This window comes from Haliotis cracherodii, unplaced genomic scaffold (assembly GCF_022045235.1).
Source record: "Haliotis cracherodii isolate W230 unplaced genomic scaffold, xgHalCrac1.p SCAF_16, whole genome shotgun sequence".
Taxonomy (NCBI): domain Eukaryota; kingdom Metazoa; phylum Mollusca; class Gastropoda; order Lepetellida; family Haliotidae; genus Haliotis; species Haliotis cracherodii.
In genome coordinates, this window is record NW_027266271.1 from 23811434 (window position 1) to 23827599 (window position 16166).

Consider the following 16166-nt stretch of genomic DNA (forward strand, 5'->3'; position numbering starts at 1 on the left):
ACTATTTGGTACACAACCACGTGAGAATCGAACTATGCCTGACGTGACTGGAACCAGAAGCCTCTCTGGCTCAAAACATCAGGTTTCAAACAGCCTAAATATAATAAAAATAGCAAAGTACTATCCAAACTTTTCGTTCGACAGTATTTCACATCTGACTCACTTAATCCAATGTACATGATTCCCCATTTTTCTTTTTCATACATTGATCATGTTGCTGAATGCATGCAGCTGAATATTTCGTCGTCATTGTCACAAACCCAAATTATGATCTATGATTTAGAGAAGTGGTTATATTTGTTTCAGTTGGATACATGGACATGAATTAGCCATGACATTCACTTTCAGCTGTACATATTCATGTCAAGTGTTAACTGTACATCTGTTTGCATGATACAAGCACAATAGCTTTTGACCGTGCAGCAGTGACTGTTTTTATCAGTGAAACACCACTCCGCCTTGCCCCTCAGCTTGATGTGAATGCCAGTGAAGATGCAATAGACAGATCCCAGTCAGACAAGCATTACTTTATAACATGGTCCTAACATTACACCTCCGCGTGAATAACAGCTCTTATACCTGGATGCTGTATATGCACGTATGTGACACTGGTGTTAGCTTTATTATAATAAATACACGATGGAGTAATCCAGCTCATCTCGTCACATTAGTGATACTGGCCCAGCCACTTGATTTCAGCATGAGTAACAAATATACCAGTATATACTCAGAACAAGTTAAAGAACACCCACAGTAGGAAGGCTGTTTGTTGCATTACCCACCAGATTACACATTACAAAAGTCATACGAAAAGTGGGTGTTCTTAACTTCTTTTGAGATGTATACATGGCTGTTATTGGAGAATGTTTGGCTTCTGAATCAATCGGTTTTGTCATGAGAAACTTATTTATGTATATTTGCTGCTAGTGTTTGTATGTGGCATTGTTTTGATGAAATGACCGTTTAAGGCTTGGGTAAAATGGGTAAATCTTGTATTATTTTTGGGAAATATGAGAAAGTATTTCCTTGGATCTTGTCAGAAGACCCAGTTGCTAGGTGAAGATGCACTGATGTTTTATCATCCTTGTTTAGATTATTACTCTTGCGTGGAGTATTTTTATATTGTATAGGATTAAGTTTATTTGTTATGTAATGTACATTGGTTTGTGAAGAGTAATCATGAAGTAGTATATACTATACCTATACTACTCATGACTATAATTGGGGTATGATTTGTCATGTTTGTCTGTGTAATAAATCTGTTGTTGTGTTTCATAATTTGTTATTTCAATTTCCTCTCAAGATACTATTCACAGGGAATTTGGAATGTGAGTTTATGGAGTTATATTCCATTTTCAAGTCATGTCTCAGCGTTGTATATTACATCAAGAATGAATGAGAAAATATCTCCTGTGCCTTAACCTAAATGTATCCATTTTCTCTAGGACCATGATACAATCAGGTAGCAGGCAGCAGACTTTTTCTAACAAAACAAACAAAGAACCTGTGTCATCTCTGAACTGGTGAAAGCACTAACCACTGTGCTACCCACCTCCGCATCAAGAGGACCGCCTCCCTCGTCTAGTGGTAAAGCGTCCACTCCAAGAGAAGTGGGGGTTCAATCTCCAGCCATGTCATACCAAAAGACGTTAGGTACTTACTTTTGCCCTTCCCGCACACACTTGCGCATGCACATCACTATATAAGATAAGTGCAATAACCTTGAATGCGACATTAACCCCATTTCACCTCACCAGTGGGCTAGCACTATAAAATTGGCATTAGTCCGGACTAGTATAAGCAGCCACACAAACACATGTTGCTATATAAGTGCAATAACGCGACGTTAAACCCATTTCACCCCGCCTCAAGAACAGGACACACCAGTGGAAATCATAGGCTTCTTTATTGACAATGGTCATCTGTTGTAATATACATCCTGCAGCTAATGTTACAACTAGTTACATATCTGATATAACTCATATCCTCTTGTTCAAAGTCTTAATAGAGAACAAGAAGGAAGTTCTCAAACAATGCCCTTAGATAATAATTCAAGCAGTTAAATCTTTTTGTAATACCAATGATGAGTAAGTGAGTATTGTTCTACGCCGCCTTTAGCAATATTCCAGCAATATAATGTCACGTTACACCAGAAAGGGGCTTCACACATTGTATCCATGTGGGGAATCAAACCTTGGTCTTCGGTGTGACGAGTGAACACTGTAACCACCCACAGCCATACAGTGAGGAAAAGGGGTCCATGACAATCATTTAAATCTTAGTGTCATGTTAACTATTCTATTTTGTAAGTAAATAATTCCTGCTAAGTATCCAATATATATATAGGGACGAAGGGGTAGCCTAGTGGTTAAAGCATTGGCTCGTCAAGCCGAAGACCCAGGTTTGGTTCCCTACATGGGTACAATGTGTGAAGCCCATTTTCTGGTGTCCCCTGCCGTGATATTGCTGGAATAGTGCTAAAAGTGGTGTAAAACAATAATCACTCACCCCCATTCTAAATATCTACCATTTCTTGAAGCACAATAATCAGGGCAGGGAAACAACAGATGTAGATAATCGTAACAACCAATCAATAAATAACGATAGAGTTGTGTTTCCACCACCTCACAAATAATATATTTCCATGATCACATTATTTGGTAAATACCGTATCACATTCAAAAAGTATATGAATATACTCAACAAAAAAGCTGAATGTTTAGTATGCATGGAAATTTGTGCATGGTACAGTGCAACAAGAAGTCTTGACAAGTTGGGAATACCAACACCTGCCTCCTAATGCCAGGCCTGAACACTGAACACCACCTGGGTAAACCATATACCTGTGACAAACTGAGGCTCCCCCAAGTGCCAAGTTGTCTCGGTCGTCTCTGGTCATGTCGAACATGCTCCATGCATTGAGCATCCAGGATCTATGAGAAACTTTCTAGAGGGGCTTATGAGAGAGACTCTTATTTCCACAGTGGCCCATACCCGCCACTGGTGATATCATTTTTACACTGTATGCCTCTATATGTTATCTGGCAGCCACCAGATACTTCCACTGGTGAGATAAGATATAGAGGTTTACAGTGAAAAATGATCTCACCAGTGGCGGGTATGGGCCACAGTATATTTCCACCTTGTTAACTGAATACTTGATTGTAGCAGGGCGCTAGTATGTTCATGATGGTTTGATGAACTACGATTATATCAATCACCCTTATAATGAACTGGCGGATGTAACAAACTGTTTTTTGTCCCGGCCATTTGCTGTGTATATGATGTGTATGCTCATAACGATCAACAGTTATAACGAACTAAAATTTGTTATAACTGTAGCTTACTGTACATGCAAAGTGGTAGGACTGGTAAGTTTAAGCAGTAATACCAGCAGATGTGCAAACAAATATCAGATCTTAATTATGATCATGGGAATAATGAGTGTTCCCTCGTTTGAACTTTGGTGCAGATTTGCACAGAAATATATTGTGCATTCGTTACTCAGTCTCATATGTCACTGTGTATTGTCATCCGATGGTGATTCCGATGTAAGTGAGTGAGTGAGTGAGTATGGTTTTACGCCGCTTTTAGCAATATTCCAGCAATATCACGGCGGGGGACACCAAAATGGGCTTCACACGTTGTACCCATGTCGGGAATCGAACCCGGGTCTTCGGCGTGACGAGCGAACGCTTCAACCACTAGGCTACCCGACCGACCCCCGATGTAAGTAACTGGACGGATGAGAATGCTATGGTCTGTCATCACTTCTGAAATTAGAATACAGCTGGAGGCTGATGACTTAGATCATGTGGGATACGTTTAAACAAAGGACACACAACAAGGTCGATGGACTGCTCTGCACCTGCATGCTCTCCATGCACAATGTGCTGTGCTTAGTAAGGGGGAGAGAACTCACGATAGGATATAAATTTACTGCAGCTGGAAAAAGGGTTTTGGAAGTAGGTGTCTCTTATATGCCGTGCTTGTGCTTGTGCTGCCGCAGGTTGCTGTGCAGAGTTGTATCCCTTGGGCATGCCAGAAACACATGATCGTGTGTTCAAATTATGTTTCTAGGTTTGTCAGCACCATACCCGTGCTCATGGGTTTCACCGAAGTGGTCAACGTCTAAGACCTGCATCACTTCAGGCTTTCCTCCCACATTAAGCTGACACGCCACGATATAACTGTAATACTGTTAAAAGCGGTGTTAAACCCAACTCACTCACTAACTCAAGTGAATGCCATCAACATTCTGCTACTTGGGGGTGGAATAAGGATTTGGAAACTGTTTTAAGGAATATTTTACGTCTGTTTCAAATACTGTCAACAACGATCAATACAAATCCCTCCGACAGATGTGTTTGTGAAACCGTAGGTATCAGTGGGTACACTTTGAAAGATGGTCATAATGATACTCATCCCCTCACACCTACTTCCAACCCATAAATCTACCACATCCAACCTCTTCTGTACCTATCAACTCATCACATCGCAATACCTCCAACACAGCTGTGTTCAGCATAGAATACAAAAAGTAGTGGAAATACAAGCTGCACACATGTACATGGAGTCAGTGTGTAAGAGACAAAGGCTAAACACGTATTATCATCACCCTATATGTGAATATAAACGTACAAATTTGTGACAACAGTCGTCAGCAATGCACTGTTTAGACTATTCTAAAAATATATTATACATCATATTTACAATTTACATGAAGAACTTATGGTCACCTTGAATACACATATATATTACAGAGTACAGTTGGTATGTATATAGTTCACAGTACATATAGTTATGGCAGGAAATAGAACATTGTTTACAGTCTGTAAGCTTGACTGGTGTGATTGCATCAGACTTAAACAAGAAACTTGTTAAAATTTAAGAAAAAATGTTTCAATTTTTTTTAACCCTCACAATCAATCAGCAATTTAAAAAATGTTTCAATTTTACCTTGATGTGAAATGTTTAAGAAACAATGTTAATCTACGTAACCTGCAACATGGATAATTTGTCGTGTCCTTAATTTGGCACATTTTATACCAGTTGGTCAGATATTGCAAAAAATAAATACTTTTGTCAGCATATCTGATAGCTTAATGGTTCCTCCAAACTGTATGTCTGTCAAAATTATCTTATCACCACCTTTTGTTCATTGTTTCATCAATATGCTTACTATTGTCAGTACTTACAAATCACTGGTCTCTCCAAGTCAAGCCAATAGACCATGTTTACATTCAGGGCATGAAAAGCAATAACATAAATACTGTTATGTATAAGATTATAGATGTGTAAACATATTGGTATCACAGCTAGCATAAAACTGTCCATGCAACACAATGGACAAACAAGTCAGACACAAAGTTTCTACACGCTAATATTATCACAGTTTGTTGGGTAATAAAATATGGTTCAATATAAATGGATACACCTTGTGTCTTAGATATAGGAATATAAAGTGCTCTTAAATAAAGTGCAGTTTTTTATCGTTTTGATCATGTCACAACAGTGGTTATACAACATATGGAATGTTAGCTTGTTTTCTTAAAAGCTATATGATATTAATGAAGACATATTTAATGTAACTAGATTCAGATTTGTCTGAAATAGGAACAAACAGTATGATTGAAATATTAACTCACAAGAATACATTTTATAATTCTTTTGATGGATAATGAATAGCTTATATGTTGATTGATACAGGTAAATACTGGTCAAATTATCTGGATATTTCCTGAATTTTATTGCAACCAATACCACTTTGCAAACAACTGTTTAGATTAAGCACAAATAACTGCCCATCACAAAAACATTTTGCAATTTAAATTTTACAATGAAAACAATAACATGACTTGCTAAGAGACATTTATAGCTCAACTGTTGGATCACAGTTTCTCGAAACTAGGCCAGAACATCAAATCTAAAAACAAATGTTCAATGTCATGCTTGTTACTCGTCATATTATCCTTTTGTCAGTATCACATATTGAACATTGACAGGGTTTTAAGCTTGAACAGAAAGGCATGTTTCTCTCAATGGAATCTATGTTCATAACATATTTATCTTTCTAACAACATATAAAAGTATATCAATCTTTAAAAGTGCATTTGGTTTTTATTTAAAATAACCTATAATACAAAGCTATTTGCCTTTCTACTGACACAAGTCTTGTAATGAGAACCACAGCCTATCTAAGGCTCTTGTTTCTAAAATATGTGTAGAAAAATATCATAAAGACAACTGTCAACTGGTCCCCATGCCCAAGTGTATAGGTATAAATGCAGGTTAAGTCCATATTTACAGTGAATTAATATGTCAACTTGATTTCATAATCCTTCTTGTGAAATAATGCATAACCTTTCAGCAGCACTCACAGTAACTTCAAACAACTGAACATCGAGCAGGATGACTTTGTAAATCATTTTAAGTATCTTGGGAAATTCTGATAAATGAGGAGACAAAATGGCCTGTCCTTAGTATGTGTTTTAAAATAAATGTTCCTAGGTGTTACAGATCTGGAGTAATTTTGAGTTACAATACAAGTATTCGATTTCTTAATGACTTGAAAGGAATACTTAAACCTTTGTCAGCAACATAAGCAAGGAATAAATTGTTTAGAGAATAGCAAAGACAGAGGAATATTCTCAGTGTCATTCGTGTAGACTGGCCATTTTCAGAATATACCGTATTTGACGTAATAAGCGCCCAGGGCACTCTCAAAATTAGAAAGAGGGGGCTCTTATAAGACCATCATTTTGATGAGAGAAAAAAACAGAGTTGAAACAAAAATTTCGAGGTTTATGCTGACAGCCTCAAATGTTTATGTACGACAGGTATATTCTTCCAGAATTTAATTGCCCATAATTAAGGGTGCATATAACACACAAGTGCGTATTATACACAAATAAATAAGTCTTGTGTACATGGATCAATTGGAAGAGGTGCTTATTGGGATTGTTCACAAGCCAAAATATTAGCAAATATTGCAGTGGGCGCTTATAAGAGCGGGGCGCTTATTACGTCGAATACGGTAATCAATATAATGTGAATGAAGTGTGCAACAGAAGACAGTGTTTCAAAACCTTGAAATAAGTTGTCTCCCCTTACGAAATCAGCCTCCCATCACTCAAACAAAGACATCTACCATTAACTGCACATTCAATCATCCAATCAAGACTCAATCAATATTTTCATCACATTCTTTTCTCTACTTTCTGTAAAAGCAAGATGTACCAGCTGTCAGAGAGAGAGGGTTTTTCTGTACATTGCTCTCATTACCCAGTATATCAGTCAGACAAGCAGTGCAGAAACTACCGATATGTTATAGCACTTATGTATTATGACATTTAAGAGCACTCACCTCCTGTGTATATTTCCTTCAAAAACAAGAAAACAATAATATGTAAATTCCAGGGGATTCCTTCAAATACTGATAAGCAGTCGGAAATTATCTCCCCTTAGTTAAGACGCAATTTGAAATGCATCCACACTTCTTCACAGCCGTTGCTTGTTTTGGACAGATACTTGAGACAGTCGGTGTCACTGAACATGATATATACAAATCCAATCAGTGTGCTTTATACAAATAAACTGGCAATGGTAAGACACCCGTCAAAAACTAAGTCACATTTGCCAACATGTGTTTCAACACATCACAAGGAATGTAGTTTACTAAATCTATTCTTCCTTGGCTTTCCTCTTCTCCTTCATTCTGGTATAAGTGTCGAGATTCTGCCGAGCCTGTGTCTCCAGCTCCTTCCGGCGTTCCCGCTTGGCCTCGGAGATGCCGGTACTGTCCAGGAGTTGGGTCATGTCCCCCCCGGCCAGGATCCAGGGGTGTGACAGGACGTCCACCGCCGTGTAGCGCCGCTTCTTGTCCACCACCAGCAGGTGCTGGATCATGTCCTTGGCGGCTGGAGGCAGAGCGCATGGATCACAAAATATATCTGGTTTTCTTTAAATGTACGTAAGGTAATGGCAGCTTTTCATATTTCTTGCAACAAAGGTGGACCGGCTCAAATTTTTAATGTGGAAAAAAAGATGAATATTTTGTTGGTTTCCATTGACATTATAAACAGTTAATTTAACAACTGTGAGATTTAGGACTATTGTAGCTATTTTCACTATTGCAATTGTACTGTAAAAGCAGCCCACATTATTATAATAGTATTGCGATAGTTGTAAACTACTAGCAATAGCATTGCGATGGTAGTAATTAACTGTAAGGCTTGATAATTATATTATTCAATGTAATAGAAATTAATATGGTATTGTTCACATTCTCAAAGATGGCCATTTTCTTCCCTGTCACTACTCAAACCAAAGGAAAGTAGCTCAAATGTGAAGTAGTTGAAATCCTTGCTACCAACACACAGGCAGGTTTGAAATTCAGATAAAATATGGATTATTTATAACTAATTGCAGTTATTGAAAATATTGATTGCTATGAATACTATTGACATGTTAAAATTCCTATTGATATAGTACTATCATAGGGCAAACATAATTGTTCGTTTAATATATTTTACACTCCTAGTAAGATTCTTTGCCACCAGAAGTTGTGTGTGTCTGAAGGAATGGTATTGTGTTTGTTGACATTATAGCTTGTCCAGAATACACACACTAACTCTGTTCACTGCTGCTTTGGTGCCAATTTCATGAATATTCTTTTTGTGCTTGAATTGTAGGGTTCTACGTTATACCATAGTAATAGTAATAAGTTTTTTTAGAAGTGATGAGTGAGTTTGGCTTTACTTTTAGCAATATTCCAGCAATATCATGGGGGGCACACCAGAAATGGGCTTCACACATTGTACCCATGTCAGGAATCAAACCCGGGTCCTCGGCGTGGCGAGCGAACGCTTTAACCACAAGGCTACCCGACCGCCCCTTTTTTGAGAAGACAAAATGAGAATGAAAGGTCTGTCATGTTTTTTTACTAAATCTGAATGATGACTAATTCAAGATTATATTTTGATAAAACTGAAGCAGTTTTGGAGGAGATTAATTAACCACTCCATTCATACTTGTTCTCACAGCGGCACAAAAGCAGATACATATAGGGTGCTATATAACATAAGGGGGCATCCTCTTACAGCTTCAGGAACATTTGCTTTGATCAATTTCAATGTCATATTTTTTTCCTGACTTTATTACATCTGATATGAGGTACAACTTTATCACTGACCATATGAGCACATATTGCATTAGAAGAAGTACTTTAGAATATGCAGGATACTTATCTTAGCTGTTGTTAGTACAAAGACATCAAATGATACTATAGACACTTATGTAGTACAATGTCAGGTCTCATGTCAGGTAAGCAGTGTACATCAGGATGTCGACAATCGCAATGTGTTAGTTTGGTCCTTAATTTCATACAGGAAAGGTCTTCAATCAAATAGTCACTGTGCCTGTTGACAATCCATTTTGAAGATAATTTAATTTGTATAAACCGATTTCAGATCTATAATAGTCTGACAATTCAATAGGACAAGGTATAACAAATAATTAGGTTCCATTCTGTGACCGATCCTACAGGCCAGCGCCAAAATGTTAATGTCAAGGGTAGCTGTGTTATAAAAGGCATGATATGTTTACTAAATGTCCATGAAGTTCAGCTGATGTTGAGAGAGCTGATTGGTTGATGACTTGCACTCACCGTCGGAGATGTAATCCCAGTATGGAGAGAGGAACTCGTACACCCCCGACTTGATGAACTCAAACAGCTCCGTCTGGTTGCGGTCGGGACTCCGGAAGGGAGGGAAGCCACACAGCAGAATGTAGGAGATGACGCCCACTGCCCACATGTCCACCTCCAGACCATAGCCTGCAGAAACACACCTACATCAGCAACAGCAGCGACACATGCTTCAACAGCAGCATCAACATACACACCAGTAGCAACAGCAGCAACACACGCTACAACAGCAGCAACAGACACAACATCAGCAGCAACACACACTACAACAGCAGCAACAGACACAACAACAGCACCAACACAAACCAGCAGAAACAGCCCCAACACACATAACAGCAGCATCAACATACACACTGGTAGCAACAGCACCAACACACACATCAACAGCATCAACAGGGTCAGAAACTAACAGTTTTTGTCCACTAGTCCTTATAATGATAACACATAGCAAAACCCTTAAAATGAGCCAATTTCTACTAGTCCTTAGGATACCTTTACTATTGGGCAGTTTGGTAAAGACAACACCTAAACCGAAACTTTGCTCCCAATTGTAATAAAGAAGTTGTTAATCCATATATATCTTATCCTTACTTAGTACTCCAACTTCTGAATGCCTCTCAAGAAGTTCTAGAACCTACACCGAAACATCGCTCCTAATTGTAATGATAAAGTTGTTCCTCCATATATCTCATCCTTACTTAAAAATCCAAGGCATTAAATACGTTCTTTGTAAGTATTGTGCAGGGCCACTGAATAGTTTCAAAGTGAGAGAGTGTGTGAGAGTCCTTGACGACTCATGATCAATACATTTCAATATAAGTTTTGTGACAAGTACACATACATGAACTCACACAAAAGTAAAGGTTTCAAGTGTAGTTTTGCCAGTATGACCTTTTCAAAGTAAATTACGTGCAATGTTATCTGCTGAATAATCCCAGTCACATCTGTTACTGTACTGGGCACTATCATTGCTGGTCTTAGCATTCTATTGTCTTCAGTGATATGACTAGACCATCAAGCTTTGCCAGTGTAGCTTGGATTTAACAACATCACCGGCCTGTGCCATGTCTCTCAGCCATCAGTCTATGTGCTGTGTCTATCAGCTGTTTGTTTTCTGCTGAATAAGCCCTTCTCCCAGGCACATCAGGATCTGAAGGGTTGAGTTGGGCAGTTTGCCTAGAGTCTAGGTCATCCAAAACCCAGTAATATATGCTAGATCACACACAGGTCTGGCCACATAATACCTATCCCCATATCTAATGCCATGTTTTCACATACGTATTCACATACATATTCACATTACATTCACATTCACATTAATATTCACATTAATATTCACATACACAAATTTATTCATTGATATTCACATACACAAATTTATTCATTGATATTCACATACTTATTCACATACTCATTCACACACATATTCACATTCATATTCACAAATCTATTCACATTTATATTTACATACATATTCACATTCATATTCACAAATTTCTCCACATTCATATACACATACAAACATTGCATTAACATAGATATTCACTTTCATATTCACATAGATATTCACAAACCTATTCACATACATATTCACATACACGTTCACATACTTATTTACATAAATGTTCACATACCTATCTCTGACAGTATTTCTGGTGCCACGTATGTTGGCGTCCCGCAAACTGTGTAGATGAGTTCCTTCACATCCATCGCCAGCCCGAAATCAGCCAGTTTTAACGTAATTGTCCCGTCCTTGTTTCGATGCACCTGAATCAAATCACATGTTCCAAATGTGAAATCTATTACTTACAAAATCAGTTACTACAGAATGATTCTACAAGACTTCAGCAGAAAACACATCATAAATTAGAATTAGAAACTATACCACATGTGTTTGGGGACTTACAAAAATTCATCCATTTCAGACATACTTGGAAAGTTGGCCTCTTGAGAAAACAGAATTGAAATCATTCTTAACAAGGAGAATATACTTCTTGGTTTCCCCGGAAAGAAATAATGACCCTGTAAATATAATAGTTATATTTGTCAAAAAAACTCATTTATGAAAATAAACAGCATAGGCTGCCAACTTTCCAAAATATTCAACCTAAAGCTATAATGTAACAAAATGTGCAGCAGTTTTGGTCAACATGTCAAATCTTTTTCATTTCATTGTGAAAATGATCTACATGCAATAAAAATGTAAAGGAAAAATAGAAAAGAAAATATATCACACTCCCAGATATTCCTAACATGAAGAGCATTAGAAACTAACTCATTATCACATCAATGACTGTTCCAGAGTCCTTTACCTGATTGTTTATGACATCAATTTTCCTAAAAGGTTAACGAAACAAAAGATAACACTTTTATTGACTCATATTATCTATATCCTACATCAAGGTACTTGTATATTTACATCATGATCATGCAACATCATGACATATTATTTTATGTACACTTTACCTGTTTTAATTGTGAAACATCCTTGTAAGGAGAGGTGTTCAAATGGACTTTGCCTGTTCACCAATCCCATTCCTCTTTGGAAATCAATATGGATAAAATAAACCTCATAAAGTCAATCTCCTCATCCAGTGAGTGAAATGACCACAGAATTTACATCATAAACCAAATTATCTAATGTCACACACTCACTCCAAGGTCAACTCACCAACAGGTTTTCTGGCTTGAGGTCACGGTGTACGATGTTGCGAGAATGGAGGTAGAAGAGTGCATGACAGAGATCCTTGACCATGTTGGCCGAGTCTACTTCCCCAAACTTGACACTCTGGGTGATGGCATCAAACAAATCTCCACCCTTCAAAAAATAGTTCCTGGTTAACAATCTATAAATTCTTAATATTTCAGATGAGTAAAATTTGTGTCAGTTGTGTGGTTTTATACAAACTCAATGTCTTCATTTGTTCATTTATAATTCTTGTAGGGATGGTGATAATCAAAATTCCTTTAAAAAAATTCAAAAAAATTCTGAATCAACTGGTTTAGCTTTGCTTATTGCTGTAACTATAACTATATACACCTGACACAACCTTCTACAGAGGTGCCCTCTTATCTTCACATGGAAAGGTATTGATTAAATGAGACTGACTTGCATATTAATGTAATAGGCATAATGAAAACACATTGTGACAACATGATTTCATGTAAAGTATATACAGGGAAAGATTTATAAAAATTCATTAAAAAATAAAACAGCAGGGACAGATATTGTTAAAAAAGAAATGGCCCTTTAATAAATTCAACAACCAACAAGACATATGAACAGGTAATATGTGAATCCTGGCACTGTTTGTGCATCCATTGATCTATAATGTATGGTATGAATATTAATTAGTATGTAACAAACTGGTATGTCAAGGTCATCTACAGGCCCACCAGGGCACTGACTTCACATGACAGCAGCCCCCTAGACCAACACTCAGGTCGACCCCCAATACTATGTTCCTGACAGTCACCATCAACACAAGAACAGTGGAGTTCTGGGTTAGAACTGGTTTTCTACAATCTATGCTCGTCATAAGAGGCGACTAAAGGGATTTGGTGGAAGGCTTGGTGACTTAGTTGAGCCCAATCATTTCAAATCAAAACATGAAGAACTCCACCCCAGGCGTAACTTATATACAAGTATAACGTTCTCCCCTTTTGGGGTTCCAATGGAGAATTGGTCCACAGCAACCTATATTGGTTGTAAGAAGCTAAATGGAACGGTTGGTCAGGCTCAGTGACTCCCCTTTTGGGGTTCCAATGGAGAATTGGTCCACAGCAACCTATATTGGTTGTAAGAAGCTAAATGGAACGGTTGGTCAGGCTCAGTGACTTAGTGCAAAGCATGTCATCATACACATAATAGCAATCATTGTATTGTCTGGTCAGACCCGATTATAAAGATCTTATCATATAACTTAAATATTGCTGAGTGCAGCATAAACAGAATACAAACCAACCCAACCCAGGAATTATTATGCAGCTATTTATTTTCTTTTTCACCTGGAGTTTTTGTACAAGATTATTTGCCAACCTACTCTATTGTTGGACAGTAGTACCGCTTTGGTCCTAATAATTTACCCCATGACTAGGTTCACTGTACTCCAGGATTCAATCAGGAATTACAGTAAACCCGTGAAAGCTCTCACACCAAGAATGGAGTGATAAGCCGTCCTGCAAATAGACAATGAATAAATAGCAACCTCCGTGTGAACTGGGTGTTGGGTTTGGTTGTGGTGAAAATCATTATGTAGAAGGCGTTCTGATTTAAAGACTGCTGGTAGCTTATGACCATAGCAACTTGGTTAAAATGTGTTATTAAATATGACTCCAACATGGTGATCACTTTGAACAGTGGAATATTATGACATGAAACAAAGAGAGAAATATGGACAGACAGACAGTCGCAAATATTACTCTTAAATTTTCTCCTTAATGCATGATTTAACATGTTTGAACAGAAATTTGAACAGAACATATTTTATGAGAATATAAAACATGTTTAAAATAAATATAGCAAGTCTGTCATGTCTCTATACCATAACCAATACCCTCAATTTCAGTTAAGAATCATGTCATATCATAAAATAAGCTCCAGGATTTTACAGATGGTATCAAAAATGAACCTATGAATTTTCAGGTAATGAACACATTTCTTAATGTTGATAAAATATTTTTATGTGAGAATTATGTCCCAAAGTTTACCTAGCTTTGACTGTAAACATGGTTTTGTACTTGAGAAGCAGAACAATATAGGCCATCTTCATGATACATTGACATCAAAACAATTTAAATAAATATAATCTTTTAAAATAACCTTAATATGCTCAGCCTTACATTAGATCAAAATGAGCAGATAAATCTTTCAGTAAGGGGCAATGAAAAAATCTCATTGAATCCTAAGGATTTCAATAATGTTTTGACGATATAAGAATGTGTGTTGTCACAACATTACTGCACAACACTGCTGAGAAAGAGCAGAAAGTTCAGTTGTAAATGCTGCAACAGAGATAAGTGCAAAAACAGTTTGAACTGTCATGACTAAACACTAAATGTAATTTCCTATTTTCCATTCAAGCATGTCAATCATGGCCATAACAAATCTGTCTCCAAGTCCTGTAGAAAATTCAGAATAAAAATTCAAGTGTCATTTGAATATGTGTGAGTTTGCATGACTATAAGTAGAGAAAGATACCCTTCACTACCCCCTCAGAGTTCTCAGTCAGGATCACAAGACAAGAAATGAATCAAATTCCATGACCTGGTCTCGTGCAAAGAGCTACGAGTCAGTTCTCTCTCAGGCCCACGGACAAGTCAGATATAATACTTTCTTTGAAAGTGAGTTTATGCCCAAGTGATATGATCGAATATAAGTTCTCTGTTATTGGCCAGGACAATTGACACTAGCTACCTAACAACTGATAACATCTCTAATATTCTGACTGAGGGATCAATATTACAAGTAGTTGTAATGGAAATATGTTCAAAATAAACTTGGCTTAGATACTAGTAGTCATATAACTGCATTATTCAGCACAAAAATAGCTTTTACGAAGATCATTTCAATTTGAATACAAGAAAATAAAGGAGATCTCATAGATTAATAAAAGTGATAATTATTATATGGTTTAAAAAGTTTTGAGAGTTACATATAGTATGGTGTAACAAGTTTCTCACCAATAAGATCAATACATAAAAGGTTCAAGAGAAGGGTCATGTTGAACTGACAAAAGATAGTATGCCAAATCTTTTTTGCAGCAATAAACATGATTTACATTCATGGAAGGATAGATATTTTCTAGCATTATTTGACCTAAACCAACAAATTATTTGACCTAACCTAACAAATTATGGAGCAAAACTTTATTGCATATGAAGCATAATACCTACTTATTCTACTACTGGAGTTCTTTGTGAATTAGGATGTTCAAAGCTGGTAGTAATTATTGCTGATATCAGTGTTTATATATCTTGTCCAAAGCTTCTACTTACAAAATGCAATACCAATTTTAGTCATTTTCCAAACATATTACTGTAAAATGGTGTAATTAAGGGTTTGATAAGTATGGACAATCACTTGACAAGAAGCAAGTAATTTAAGCATGTTAAAAGAATCAATGCACTCAAATTAAAAGATTTTATGATATGTCTTTCCTATGAAGTTTATATATTATTACTAATTCATGTTTCATAAATTCTACTTTACAATACCCTTTCTATTATCAAGACATTTACCATTACTGGGACTTGCAAATAACCTTTTTAGGCTCAAATGTTTATCATATTTATTTCTTCAGTTGAAAGTCTGGAAAGTAACATGAAAGGTAGCATAGATCAACTCCTTACTAGCACCTATATATAGCAAATGTATTTTTGTTACAATAATTAACATGTTAAAATATGTGTAAAAGATCTCTTTTTATGTCAAGTGTTTGAGACAGACTGAGATATCTTG

General features: G+C 36.8%; 1 protein-coding gene across 4 annotated transcripts in view; it reads right to left on the reverse strand.

Annotated features, from left to right (window-relative positions):
• Positions 1-3069: 3069 nt before the first annotated feature.
• Positions 3070-16166, reverse strand: part of LOC139463958 (serine/threonine-protein kinase DCLK3-like) — an 87390-nt gene continuing 74293 nt past the window's right edge. For all 4 annotated transcript variants that reach the window (XM_071245426.1, XM_071245427.1, XM_071245425.1 and 1 more), the window contains 4 exons: positions 12378-12524; positions 11341-11473; positions 9668-9835; positions 3070-7919 (listed from right to left, as the gene is read on the reverse strand). In XM_071245426.1, coding sequence (XP_071101527.1) covers positions 7684-7919; positions 9668-9835; positions 11341-11473; positions 12378-12524 — 684 coding nt within the window. In that variant the 3' untranslated portion in view covers positions 3070-7683. The remainder of the gene's footprint in view (positions 7920-9667; positions 9836-11340; positions 11474-12377; positions 12525-16166) is intronic.